This window comes from Boleophthalmus pectinirostris, unplaced genomic scaffold (assembly GCF_026225935.1).
Source record: "Boleophthalmus pectinirostris isolate CB_2022bp ecotype Guang Dong unplaced genomic scaffold, ASM2622593v1 HiC_scaffold_3, whole genome shotgun sequence".
NCBI lineage: Eukaryota > Metazoa > Chordata > Actinopteri > Gobiiformes > Gobiidae > Boleophthalmus > Boleophthalmus pectinirostris.
Window position 1 is genome coordinate 40,641,990 of NW_026571299.1, and position 14,237 is coordinate 40,656,226.

Consider the following 14,237-nt stretch of genomic DNA (forward strand, 5'->3'; position numbering starts at 1 on the left):
GAAGGAAGAGATGGTTTAACGTTGCAGACAGTTGAAGTCTTTTTTTATTTCAAAGCTGCTCAACATAAACACATTGTACCGTGCGATGCCCACAGTTCTGAACAGTGTTGTTTAAACTTCACATTACCCATTTTACATATATGGCTTTTTACTTTTTCTACTTAGAAAAGCTTATTAAAAACATCAGTATATACACATGGACATCTATTTACACTTTAAATTGTGTGTTAGAGATCAGTTACATAATTGGTTTAATTAAAAATTTATTTTGACAGGAGTAACATGGTTAAGCCTATAAGACAATCACAAAGAAATAGGAGGCATTTTGAGGAAATGTCACTTTAAAAGTATAAACCAAGAAAATACAAATACTGTCAAAAACCTTTGTCAAAATAATGAAGATTTACAAATACAGTTTTACATACAGATGTTCATTATTTGCATAAAACCAACATTATTTTTTGTCATGCTCAGCCTTTTCACTGTCTCTGGATGAATCATGTTTATAGTCTTTTTTGTCTTCTTTCTTTTCTCTGCTTCGACTCCTGTCTCGCCGCTCTCTATCTCTATCCCGGTCTCTCCCCCTTTCTCTGTCCCGGGTGCGTTCTTTCCCACGATCTCGCTCTCTGCTGCGAGATCGGTCCCGCCTGCGCTCCCGTTCTCGATCCCGATCCCTGTCACGGTTTCTGTCCCGGTCCCGGTCCCGGTCATGTTCTCTTCTGTCAGATTCTCTTTCTCTGCCCCTGTCACGCTCCCTCTCCCGGTCCCTGTCTCTTCTTTTGTCCACAGCTTCAGACTCCCGATGTCTCTCCCCTTCCAGTTCCCTCAGCCGTTCACCCTCAGTTCCACGGCTGCGGTCCCTCTCACGACTGCGGTCTCTCTCACGACTGCGCTCCCCTTCTCTTTCCCTCCCTCGTTCCCAATCCTGCTCCCGACTAAATCTCCTAGTCTGACTTCTATCCCAGGGCAGTCTTCCTGGATGTGGCCCTTCCCGGTCCCGTCTACGATCCTCTGGTATATCTCGTCGAAGCTCCTCAGGAAGCTGTGGAGTACCAGACGAAGATTCTCTGTGGCTTCCCTCAAAGCGACCAAAGCTATGGGGTGAATCTTCTCGATTTGAGGAGTTCCTCCTTCTCATTTCAGGAGACTGCCGATGCCAGTGGTCTTCTCGATGAAGTTCAGGACTGTGGGTTCCCATGCGACCTGGCGAAGATCTGGGATCATCTGAAGGTGTAGGCAGCAATGGACCACTGTGGCGAATGGGTCTGGGCTCATCTGAGTGACGGTCAAAGCGATACCTCTCAGAACCAGCAAAAGGCTGAGTGCCGGGGGGACGACTTTCTTGAGGTGGAGGACCTCTGTGTTCTTCAAAAGACCCCCTGTGAGGAGGTGAACGATGTCTGGAGCTGTACTGGTTATGAGGATTGAAATGTTGCCCACTCATGTCTCCACTTGGAGGGGGCCCTCTTCTGTCCTCATATTGACTGGGTGGAGGCCCCCGAAAACCAGAACCTGGTGACGGGCCTTGATCCTTGTACATGCTGACCGTATTTGGGGGCTGGTGTGATTCAACATTGAAAGGACTGTCCTTTTTAAATGTCTCTGCAATAGGGGGTGGTGGCCCTCCATGGGCACTAAACTGAGAGGGAGGGGGTCCCCTAGGTGCAGAAAAGTGAGAAGGAGGAGTAAGCCGGTTGTCAAAATGTCCAGGTGGAGGTCCAGTGAATGGTGGTGGAGGACCCCTGTTACCTGGCAAGTTAAAAGGTGGTGGTGGGCCAGTGAATCGAGGTGGTGTGATGCCGCTCTGTGGGTCAAAATTAGAGGGTGGAGGAAGACCTGGGAGAGGACCAGGTGGCACGTGTTGTGGCCGAAGTGAAGGGTCAAAGATCTGAGGAGGAGGTCCTCTTTGGGCAATAAGAGGGAAGGGAGGGGGTGGTCCTCGATTTGGCATCATGTTCTGAGGAGGACCAGGGGGCAGCTGTTGAGGAGGGGGCTGCGAGGCTGGCCACTGATTTGGATAGGATGAGTAAGTGCCAGGTAGTGGGCCAAAGGGTTGGACAGTAGGCCCTTGCACTGGAGAAGGTCCGTGGCCAGGAGGAGGTATGTGAATGGGGGGAGGGGGTCCTTGCATTGGTAGTGGACCAGACATGGGAGGGGGTCCTTGCATGGGGGGTGGCATAGTCATGGGTGGAGGTCTCATCAGAAGGTTTTGTCCCTGCAGTGGGTCTGTTCGTGTAAAGTTGGACGGAGGTGGTATGTCAGGTGGAGGCCTGTATTCATTGTCATAGGCAGGTGGAGGAATGTGACGAGACATGTGATGGGGCTTGCTGTCCATGGTGGAGCTCTGAGTGAGCACTGGAATTGTGGATGTCATAATGGAACTGTTTGTACATTTATTATAGAAATCCTTTTCATCTTTGTCTTCCCTATACTCTGCTTCCATAGATGTTTTGAGAATAGAGGCAGCATTTGGCCAAATACTGAATTTGTCTGCTTCTGTTTCAGACTTGTCAGGCTCTGGTAGCTCAGTTGTAGTTTTGCTCTCGTCCATGTAATTGACCTCCATATCAGCTTCCACTTCCTCTCCTAACAAAGGAATAGACACCTCGTCTTTGACTGAATCCATAATGAAGGGGAGTGTCTCACTTTTCACAGCATCCTCAGACTGTGTTGTGTCTGGTTCATGAGTGGACTCCACTGCTTCAGGGGCCTCAGACATCATTGGTGCTGGAGCCTTAGGTTCTGAAGCTTTAGGTTCTGAAGCTGCAGAGACATCAGCCACTTCATTATCCTGAAGTGCTTCCTCTTGCTTTATTGTTGCAATCTGGTGAGGATCCCCTCTTTGTCTGGGATCTCTTTTCTGGTTAATTAAAGGAGAAACTGATGTGGACTTAACCAATTCTTCAACTTTCTTACCAAGTTGAAGCAAGTGAGTACTGGCTAAAAGTGATTTAGTGGGTTGAGCCAATAGTGCCTCTGTTGGTTGTTCCTGCTTTTGCAGAATCTGGTGACCTGTCTGTTTCAGGCTCTCCAAAATTGTTTGTGCTTTACTCTTACAGTCAATTTCTATTGTAGTTTGATCAGGCACAATTGTTTTGACATTGTCGAAAATTGATTCATCTTCTGGGTCATAAGCCACATCATCACCATCATTGGCTACAATGTCAGGCTGCAAATTTACCTTAGTTGTTCCTTCTATTCTGGCAGGATTTTTTGGTACATTGTAACCATTGCTTGGGTCATACTCTTCCTCCGGATCATACGGTCGATCATCTTCATCCTCCACTAAGTCCTTCTCTTTAGACAATGCAAACTGCTTAACAATGGGATCTAAAATATTAACAGATGGAGCAGATGTCTCTCCAGCTTGATCTGGTGGAGAGTTAGAAGCCTCAGAGTCCTGCTTTTTCTTCCCAAAAAGCGTGTTGAGAATTGTCTGGAGGGGAGTAGCTGATGCCACAGAAGGGTTGGCAGCGGATAAGGATGGAGACTCTTTACCAGTGCTCGCCGCTGCAGCAGAGGCTTGAACAGAAGACAGGAAGGACAGAACAGAGGAAGGGGTAATGGTACTGCTTGGGGCATCAGAGGAAACTGGTGGAGGTGAACCTGGAGGAGTTGTGCTAAAAGGAATTTCTAGGGAATTTCGTGAACTTTTCTCTGCCTTTGCCAATGGAATCGGCTTCGGTAAGCCAGTGTCATCTGTGTCTTTGATTTGTATTTTGGATCTCTTTTCGTCAGTATCAACTGGAGCACCTGCACGTTTCCTGTCCTTCTGACAGATCAAAAGTCCAAGGAGGAGATTGGGACGTGCTGGCTCCAGGCCTGCAACATGAACACACCCATGTATTGTGTAATCTGTAAATAATGTAATTATACAGCACATACTGTAAACTGGGAATGCTTACCTGGGCCATCAAAGGGCAGTAGTTTGGGTGGTAATGGGTCCTTAGAACTAAGCGGGATGAGATACAGGTCTTTGATTCGACGATTATTGTTGGCTACCACACCAAATCTCTTTCTACTACTAAAATATGAATAAAGAGAGACATAGGCCACCTCCTCTTCTTCTGTGGCTGGATGGAAACGAATTAAACAGAGCTCCTACAACAAAAATCATGTCAACAATAGCATATTAGCAATTTTTATTAAAAAATAACATTTGTAAGTATGAGCAGCTACGCTTACCTTGGACAATGATGTTTTTAGTTTCCCTACATAGTCCCACACAGTATTAGGAGATATTCTTCCACCTATGTGAATGGTGTCAGGTAAATCCTGTGGGAGGGAGGACAATCTCATGAAGGGCACAAACATCAAAAGAATATAGCCCACTGGTTGTAATGTTACATAAATTTGCTTACCTCTTTAAGATGTTCAAAAGATCCTGACACAAGGTAAGCTTTGGTCACAAACTTGGCAACATTTTGCATGTTCATAAATCCTTTCCAGATTTTCTCTTGACCATGGAGGAAGATTGCTGTTTCACCCTCGGGTGGAGGCTCAGAACTGTAGACAATTAAGTTAATGTGTTGTGAGTTAAAAAATTATTCAACTGAAATGCAATAATATTGTAAGATCGATTTAGCACCTTGCTTTAACTGTTTTGGTCACAGCCACTGCAGGTGGTGGTGCAGGGGGCATTGGTAATGGAACTTTTGGTCCCAGCTCCACAGGTGCAGAAACTGGAGCAGCTGGGAGTGGCTCTGTCAAGTTGTTTGCCGGTTTCTCTGGAACTGTAAAAGCAACTGTTCCAGTGGAGCCATGCCGGGCCATACGTGGATCTCTGCGGGTAATGGTCACAGAGGAGACTGCAGGAGTCACAGGAGCAGCAACTGGAGGTGGCACCAAGAGATTCGGATCTTCCTGATAAATCTGTAATTGCGGTTCTTGCATTGAAAGGTCCACACTTGTTGGTTCGTAGGCAAGGTTAGTTGGCTCATAGGACACAATGGGAGTGGGTTGGTAGGTGTAGGCTTCCTGATGTTGGTAAGGCTGTGGTTGGGATGCAGTTGTGACATCTCCAGACCTAGAAGAGGTCTGCTCTTGTTTTGATGGTTTTATCTCTTTTTTAGCATGTTTTTCTTTCTTAGCCAACAGCTCCTCTTCCTTTTTCTGACCTGAATAAACAGGTTTGGTTATTTTAGAGCACTGATAAGGTTAAGATAAGATTTATAACTATGCTAAGATCTAATATATTTAATTATTGAATGCTGTTGAGTATAACATATGTGTTCTAGGAAGATTTTAACTAAATTCACAGTAAGTGTCACTTACCTGTACAAATTTTACAGTTGAGGTCAAACAGATGGGTCCGGTGTTCTGAAGTAGTGTCTTTAAGCATACTGCTAAAAATATCAGGCATGCTGCTCCCCTCAGAAGCTGCAGTTACAGAGGAACCCGGTGGTACAGTGCTTGTCTCATCTTGCTCCTAAAGTCAAAAACAGGATCTGTCAAGATCTCATGGACACCCAACTTGGTTCATTTGAGACAAGTAATGGCAAGTAATGTTAATAAAGGAAAGCTACAGAGATAGTGAAAGGTAAGCTAGGTGTTAAATATGAGGTTTAAGTGGACATTATTGGATAGTAAAAGACAAAGAGCAGCAGTGAGGCATCACTTACTGCAGAAGAAGCCAAACGAGAGGATGAAGTAGATGCAGCCATACATACATCTGCATCTGATGAAGGGGGAGCGTCCTCCATGTCAATGTTGCGAGATTCATGTCTGTGTTTAGAATGAGATCTGGGAGACTGTGCAAACAGGAGAACACAAATTAAAATGGAATGCTTTTTGAAATGTATATTTCAGTATATATATTTTTTAATATACCTCTGATACCTCCGTCTTCCTCCACTCTGATATCTCCTTAGAAAGTAGCTCTTCTGAACTTAGTCTCACAAGTCGAAAAGGAGTAACCTCTCCTCCAATAACCCTGTAAAACAGGCCCTGAAATAAAAGAAAACATTCATTATAATAAGTTAACTGAAGCGTGCGTTAAAGATAAAAGGTGATGCAGGCCAACTTACTTTGTTTTTGGGATCCTTCAGATGCAACATGAGAGACCTATATTTGTTCTTGTACTTGCTGTCAGTGCTGAGACAAAGATTGAACATTTCCCTCTCAATAGCATATGCAAGCTTTCCCACTTCACTCTCAGTCATTTTCAGATCATCACTGTCACTCACCCTGATGGTTAGAACAACTTAGTTAACACATATTTTTTACTTATGAAAAACTGAACTAAAGCAATCATATTATATAATATGTATACACACACATATATATAATCATGTTCCCACCTCTTATACAAGATGTCTGTCAGTGAGCGGCGTATATTCTGTCTCATCTGGTTGTTGGGTGGAGGCGGCATGGGGGAGGCGGCTGGTGCAGGTGAACTTGAATGTGAGTGTCTAGATGAGGAGTGGTGGTGGTGACTGGAGGAACTTGAAGATGAGGAGCTCTTGGAGGATGATGATGATAATGATGACTGACTTGGGGGCTGGCTGTCTTTTGGTTGTGGTTGCTTCTTGGGGATGGTGAAGCTGGACTTTGTAACTCTCAGAGCTCCAGTAACATGGATTGGACCTGCCGGGTATTGCGAGGGGGACTGAGTAGAGCTTGGTTTCTTGGACTTGGCATTGGTTTTGCTTGGAGTTGTTGTGGGTTTCTTTGAGGCTTTAGAGCTACTGGATTCGCGATTTGACTTTTTGCCCTTAGGAGAGACCTTTGAGATCTTAGCAGGAGGAGGAGAGGATGACTTCTTTGGCTTAACTGGAGTAACAGTGGCAGGCGTCTCGAGCGCCGGCTGCACGTCCTTCACTTTCTGTTCTTTCTCAGGTAGCTTATCTTCTTTTGGTGGAGCTGGACACACAAAGAACAGGTTGTCACACTTGTTGTCATGTCTCGTATTATGCAGAACAAGCCAAAAAAGTTTAAATAATCAATAGCACAAAAAAGGAATGAAATAGCATTTCATGTCACACTAGCTCTAAAATCCCTTTGCCAATCTTCTCACAATAGTATATTTTTGCAATTTGCAAAATTAATCACCTCATCAAAGTATGTCATCTCATATAATGTAGAATATATTTGATATCACTGACCAAGAAATTCCAATATTTCATGTTTATCTGAAATTAACCTTGTCTTGTTTTAGTTTAATGGTAGCACGTCCAATTGAGACACTTGTAATCCCACAGTAAAATAATTTTGTTCAAATCTATGGTCTGATTGAATAAAAAAAATCTATTGTTGACACATCTGGTACAAGGCAAAGACAAAAAATAAACATGGGTGTTAAAAACCTATTTTGAGACTTGGGGACTTTCTCACACTAGAATAAAAATGTGACTACCATAAAATATGCAACCAGCAATAATTTATCAATTTTTTAGTGCCCCTGCTGTTATCTTTGCTTGACCTGTTTAATAGCCATCCAAACCAGGAGCACTGCTCATTTTCATTTATCTTTTTGTTGTTGAAAAAAAAAAAAAAAACAAACAACAAAAAAACTTATAATAATAATAATACATCAACACAAACCACAAGTTTCCAAAACAACCAGCTCAGTCATAGTCAACGTACATGTGTGTGATAATGTGGACAATCTTGTATTCAAAACTACCCTACAAGACTAACTTGACATTTCTAAATCCATTCATCTTGTTGTACAAATCAATAGAATACTATAAAGTCAGTAACATCCACAGTTCATTAAAAACAGCTCAACAAAGATGGCAGATGCCAAAACTATCAGGTGAAAATGTGTGCAAAGCTGAAGACTTCTCATTCACTGCACTGAGCCTCCATCTTCACAGTCTTCTTGGAGCCAATCTGAACTTCACAGCAGCATCTCAAAGTGAACCAGCATGTGCCAGGGTCTTCTTTAGTGACTGCCTTCTGTATGGAGTTCATCCAATAATGCCAGAATCCATTAAATGTTTTAGCTCACTCAATTTTATATGATTACTTAGTACAGGTGAAGACATCTCAGCATGCCAACACTGCTCACATAATCAATGGAGGCTTCCAAAAATCTCTCATAATCACCTTTTATTAAAAAGCCAGGTACCTACATGAGATCTTGTATTAAAATCAACACTTTGAGTACAAAGTAGCACTTACAAGCACAGGCCAAAAGACATTACAATCCATGTTGGGGAATTCTGACACCTACCTGTTGATGAAATACAAGGCAAGACATTTCCTGATCCCATCAAGTGCCCAGAATGCAGAACATATAGAACAAGACAAAACCAAAGATGCCTCCTATTCTCTTGCTCATGGCACTTTTATGTCTTTCAGCTTCTCTGTGACCTTTAATCAAGCTCATTATTTATGATTTCTGATTCATATTGAAATACTTACCCACAACACTACCTATAACTTACCTTTTCAGCAGGATTCATGGCTTCATTAAAACATACAGAACAAATAAACAAAAATAGTACCAGATTGTGTGCAGACAGGTTCACTGAAGTCAGGTTAAAGTATAGATAATGACCATCAATAAATACTTAAAATCACATATAAACAATAGCCAAGCGGTTCAACAATAGCTCGAGACCCTCAATGAGATACATACACTTTTTGTTTAAAACTGTTGTTGATATAGATGCAGTCTTTTCTGGAGTGACAGCAATATAATTATGGTCACTGGACCAGGACGCCGTGGAAGGAGGTGGTGGCTGTTCCTCTGCATGTGCGTCTTCATCATCCTCATCTGTATCAGGGCTGTAGTCTTCATCACTATCCACCTTCCGCCGCTTCTTACTGTAAGTGGCACTCTTTGAGGTGAGAAGAAGACAAAAACAGATTTTTAGTAAAATATTTTCTGAACTAAGGTCAGTCAGACTTGTTCAGCAATAAGGATTCTTGACAATGAAGTGGTAAGTTCCCAGACTATGGTCTGTAGAAATAAAATATGCCAAATTAAACCATACTCCTGTATATAGTCTGCGTGCAAAGTGTACTTTCATGGATAGCAATGCTTTCTTTTGAGCCCATTTGTACTTAAATCAGTAAATGATTAAACTCATAGTTCTGAGCAATAAAGAAAACTCATAAAAAATCAACAGGGTTGGTTGACTTCTTCATCTGTTGGCTTCACCTTTTGTACTCACTCTTCTCGCTTACTGTGACTGAACATAATCTGTTCAATATTTGTCCCAACAGTATTTACAATGACCTTTATGCTTGAGTACAAAAAAGTTAAAGGCACACACTCCTAACTACTCACCCTAGATATTAAGGCAGGTTGAAAGATCTACATCTTCACAGTCTGAGATAATCATTGTTAAAGACAATGATGCAGGTTTTGGTGGGGCAAATATTAACTTAGCTTGACTTCTCAATTAGCACTTTGTGCAACTTACTGTATCCAACAATATTTGCATGATTTTAAAATACCTTTGAAACTCTTATTTTACATGTGTGATACAAAATCTTGTGTACATAGATATAAAGTATGCTATAAAACCAGACTTTCATTATTATTAAAACACCTAAAACATTTTAGACAATTTTTCAAGAATCCATGTTTTTGTTATAAGCAAGAGCACATCAGTTTCTATACCCTGTTAGCTCCTCAAAGGCTCAATTACTTAGCTGTAAATCATGCCCACTATGGAGAGAGCCAATTGGAAATGACTTGCCTCTACAGCTCTCTCTCAGTGGGCAAGACTGAAAGCAGAAGAAGCAAATCTTTGAGGATAGGAAGTGTTATAACATGGACTAAAAATTTGATGGGTTTAAAAAAATACAAATAAAATATTTTAGTTGCCAGGCTCAAATGTATGACAGCAAGCCCTTTAACAATAGTGATAACTATTCCACAGCTGATTCAGTTTTTCGGTAATCCCATATGCTACAAATATCTGAGGATGTGAGTAATAATACTAGTAAATATTATGTTAATGGAAAATTAGCCATCTGAAAAACTAAAACATTTCAAATTGTCTTGGGAAAAAAAAACATTAATCTGTACGAATACAAATGAATACAACTGTTCAGGTAGATATAGAAAATAGAAAATATGAATACTGAACAACAGACAACAATAATTGAAACCTCAATCAAATTTTATTGATGGTCAGGGAAGACTAAAAGTTGAAATGACCCGAGTTACCTTGGTTTTCGACTTCTGAGGCTTGGTCTTGTCCTTCTGACTGGGCTCAGTGATAGACTTCATGGCAGCAGCAGCATGTCTCAGGATGCAGTCATTTCCACAATAAACAGAGTCTGGCTGGGCATTCTTTTCGCAGCCAGGTCCTATACATTTGGGGGCAGCATCCTCCGTTTTGTTCACCACCTGCTCCTCTGTAGTCGCTGTTGAATCCACTTCCACATTTGAAGCTACTTTATTCTCTGTGTCCGATGGCGGTTTGTGCTCCATTTTAGATACTGCGGCTGGCATCTCCGCTTTTGGTTCTGCTGCCTGCTGCACTACCTGCTTTGATTTAGTACAAAATACAATTAAAAAGTTCATTAAGTCAGTCATTAATTCAGTCATAGATTGTATGCAAGTCTCCTTACAATTATCATAATGTTAACAACAAAACACCACAAATTACGGTTAAATCCTGTTCAGTGACTTACCGGCTGAAAGATCTTGATTTTCTTTTTGCCTGTGGGATTAGAAGCCTTCTCGATCCGCCCCTTGATTCCCAGGTCGTCAACGGCCTTCTCCTCAGCAGTAGAGGGTGTTGAGAGTGGAGTGGGTTGTGCGGGCTGACCAGTCTGATCAATGCGCTCAGGGTCCTTTGTAGGCTCAGGCCTTTCAGGAGATACGACAGGGGCAGGAGACGCAGTCTCAGCCTTTAGTTTGTCACTGCTTGTAGACAGGATAGATGTTGCTGGTCTCACAACTTGGTTTTTCTTGACAGTACAATTTGGGCAAATATAGTCCTCTCCATTTCTCTCCATCAGTCGCCCCCGGGCTTCAGTGATGCCAACACAATCACCGTGGAACCATTCTTCACATCGGTCGCAGCAGATCATAAACCTTGGGATCACATATAATGGCAGTTAATGGCAATTGTTTTTATACATTCAACTCTATGTCATTTCCTTGTTTAAAACATTGCTTATATTATAAATATTATGGTTATTGTCATTATATATATACATTTCTTATCTATGCTATATATAAATTGCGGTAATTACAAAAGTGATACAAAACGTGTTACAGAAAAGTTATTGTCACTCAGAACATTTAATTTAAATTCATTTTCTGGAAGCACATACCGTTTATTGTGTTTTTGCCGACAGATGCAGTAGAGCGCATTGGGGTCATAGCCTCCATCGTCCGACTCATCTGAAGAAGATGTGGTTGACGTAGAGGAGGTGTCTTCCAGGTCTTCTTTCTGGGGCTTGGCTGTGGTGGTGGCTCTTGTTTTGTTGTTGTCTTTTGTGGTGGCAGCTTTATTTACAGGGGTCGAGCTTTTAACAGGAGTAGTGTTCTTACTGGCTGCTCTCTTTTTATTGATATATGTTCGTATAGGTCCACGTTTTACCAACACTGCAGGCTTCTCAGGCTCTTCATCTTCAGTCTCTTCTGTTTCCATGTAATTTTTGTCTTCCTCCTTCTCACAGACTGCCTCAGCCTGTAGTTCTACAACATTAGTGTTATCAGGAATAGTTGGACCAACTTCTGGTGCTTCAAGTTTGTTCTCAACCTGGTTTTTCAAAGGCTCTTCTCCTTTGCTCTCCTCCTCATTCCCAGAGCTGGCCTCGTCTTTAGCCATGACTTCCCCTTTGCTCCTAGTCTGCCTTGCTCCTTGTGTTTTTCTCGTATACTGCTTCCTTGTTCCACTTCTTGTCCTCCGCTCTGGAGACTCTGCCTTTGCTTCAGTGCTTCCATCAAAGCTGGCCTCAGAGGCTGTCTCAGCATCAGTTGGAGTTTGAGAAGGAGGATCACCACCTTCAAGACTGGGAGGGGCACTCCTCCTTGCAGCTCTTTTGGCAGTGGAGAGGAATTCCTCAAGTTTGTCTGTGCGTTTTGCCTGTCTGCCGCTGCGCCGAACGGGACAGGGGACTTCTGGGCTGTCTGCTGCTGCTTCCACTGGCATCTCTCCTTCAGATATGGTAGCAAGACTGAACTCACAAATGTTTTAGTCCCCTCAGGATGATAGTTCATCAAGCTCTGGACAGAGGCATTAAGATTTATTTTTATTTTCATCACAGCATAATCATCATCAACAGTTCGAAAAAGCAAAACAAGATACACTGTGCTTGGGAATTAGGTTGCAAAATGAAGTTGGTGATCCCCTTTACATGTTCCCTACGTACACTAATCCCTGATATCACAATACTCCAGTATGTATTTACATTAATAACATCTTCTTAAATTCAAAATGAAGAAAAACAAGTAAAAACTAGAAAACTAAATACCACACCATATACATTCATTACTTACCAGTTGTTGTGATGGATCAAAATGGTGTGTCACTCAAAGAAGATTGTCTGTATCTGTATCTGGAAAAGGAAGAAAACTATCAGCATTCAATAGGGAAACAACTAAATTACAAGGATAAAAAAAACAACTAGAACTAGTAATTATTTTATTTGAGACAAAGATTAAATGTTTTCATATTAAAAGAAAGGATCTTCAATTCTTAGTCACATTCAGAGCAGGAGAACTGACAGAAAAGTGGTAGGCACCTATGGCCACTCAAACACCTGCCAAAAAAGTGGTTGTAAAAGAGCTTACCCTAGCCTATCAAGGATTTTGATGTGTGCAATAGCCATGTAAATAATAAATCCTCTTTTATTAGTGCCACAACACGCATAACCCACAGAAGACCTGCGAACACAGAATTATCCAATGGCAAGTCTGTGATCACGATTTAGTGCCACGTGATGGGGGACATTTTAGCATAGGAAGTGGGAGTGGTCCGACAAATAAAACAAATATACAACGAACAATTGAGGGCAATTTGCGAAAACTACTACACAACTGAAAGTATGTGATTGTCAGTAATCTACAAAGACTCGTGAGATGCACTTGCAGTGGCCGTTATCTATCAGTGCAACAGCAGCAATGCTAAAAGATGCAACGGTGTGTACCAGGCCGCGCTGCACGCTTATTTTCCACGTAAAGCAAGAGCTACAAAAACAGCGCACACAAATAGACATTTATTTTATGGATGCACCAAGCTGTGATAAAGTTGTGCCAATTGACGTTAAAACAAACTCAGATATCGCTAAGTAAACTTCAACACGCTACATATTGGACACTAGAGAGAGATAACATTGGCAGTATCCCAGGGCTGCTGTCGGACAAAATGCAGCATGAGTTTGGGAAATACGTTGTGTAGTGAGTAAAGACGAAAGAATCCTGTGATTTCAACTCTGATACCACGGACACAAAATACAAGACCACCAGAGCGTCTTGGCCCACGAATCGCAACCACAACTAGCAAGATGGGCTACCACCACGATGCAAGTTTAGCATGGATTTGACGTCGTTTGTTAAAACAGGATACAGTTAAGCTCAAAGACAACAACCAGGCTCCTAACATGACAAAATCCAGGTCTAGATTAATTCTAACAATGTAAATAGTCAAACCCTGGAGTAACATAAATCGCACAGTACGTAAGTCTGCTGGAGAATGCTTTAGCATTGCGGGTATCGGCCGAATGAACCTTTACCCTTGTCTGTGCAGAGCGGACAGACGATTATTCACCCACAAGTGATCAGCGACAACACAGATTTAAAATCGTCATCTGACTTTATTCAGACATTCTGCCGCACTTACCCAGATTTATTTTCGCTAAGATGTTTCATTTTTGACTTTTCGTTCTATCCACCATTTTCCACTCCCGCTATGGCGCTACTGGGGCGACGCGATGCGGCTGGACAACTGCGGCAGATGGCTGACGCTAACGTGTGCTCACAAACACTACAGCGCCACTCCAGGTTAGGGGTGGAAATATGACAGTGGCTAGTGTGGTGGGCTACGATCAAATGTACATTTTCAGGATTCCTGATTTATTGTCACAACGAAATTACACTTAGAGCATTAAACAGTAGCATGGCTAGTGCAAGACAATATAAGCGCACTACTGCTAGAATGACTTTACCATGGAGAATGAGTTCTGTTCTTACCCAATAATAAAAAAAATGACTGCATTAGACACTGCATATAAAAGAAAATACATGGGATTACACATTGTGCATGGGATTACATGGGATACATGGCATTACACATTGTGCATACCTCCATTTTTTTTTTTTT

General features: G+C 42.0%; 1 protein-coding gene across 3 annotated transcripts; it reads right to left on the reverse strand.

The window, feature by feature from the left end:
- Positions 1-14: 14 nt before the first annotated feature.
- dido1 (death inducer-obliterator 1) lies at positions 15-13,902 on the reverse strand. Of its 3 annotated transcripts, none has more exons than XM_055160185.1 (16): positions 13,758-13,902; positions 12,416-12,474; positions 11,245-12,142; positions 10,597-11,002; positions 10,127-10,447; positions 8,585-8,786; positions 6,300-6,861; positions 6,027-6,186; positions 5,830-5,946; positions 5,622-5,750; positions 5,275-5,428; positions 4,589-5,117; positions 4,362-4,506; positions 4,186-4,275; positions 3,906-4,101; positions 15-3,822 (listed from the first exon to the last, which is right to left on the reverse strand). In XM_055160185.1, exons 3-16 carry the CDS (start codon positions 12,066-12,068, stop codon positions 455-457), a joined length of 7,203 nt encoding a protein of 2,400 aa, XP_055016160.1. In that variant the 5' UTR covers positions 12,069-12,142; positions 12,416-12,474; positions 13,758-13,902; the 3' UTR covers positions 15-454. The 3 variants fall into 3 exon arrangements, with proteins under 3 accessions (XP_055016160.1, XP_055016161.1, XP_055016159.1); XM_055160186.1 differs by having other exon boundaries at positions 5,670-5,750; positions 10,127-10,450; XM_055160184.1 differs by having other exon boundaries at positions 10,127-10,450.
- Between the last annotated feature and the right edge of the window lie 335 nt (positions 13,903-14,237).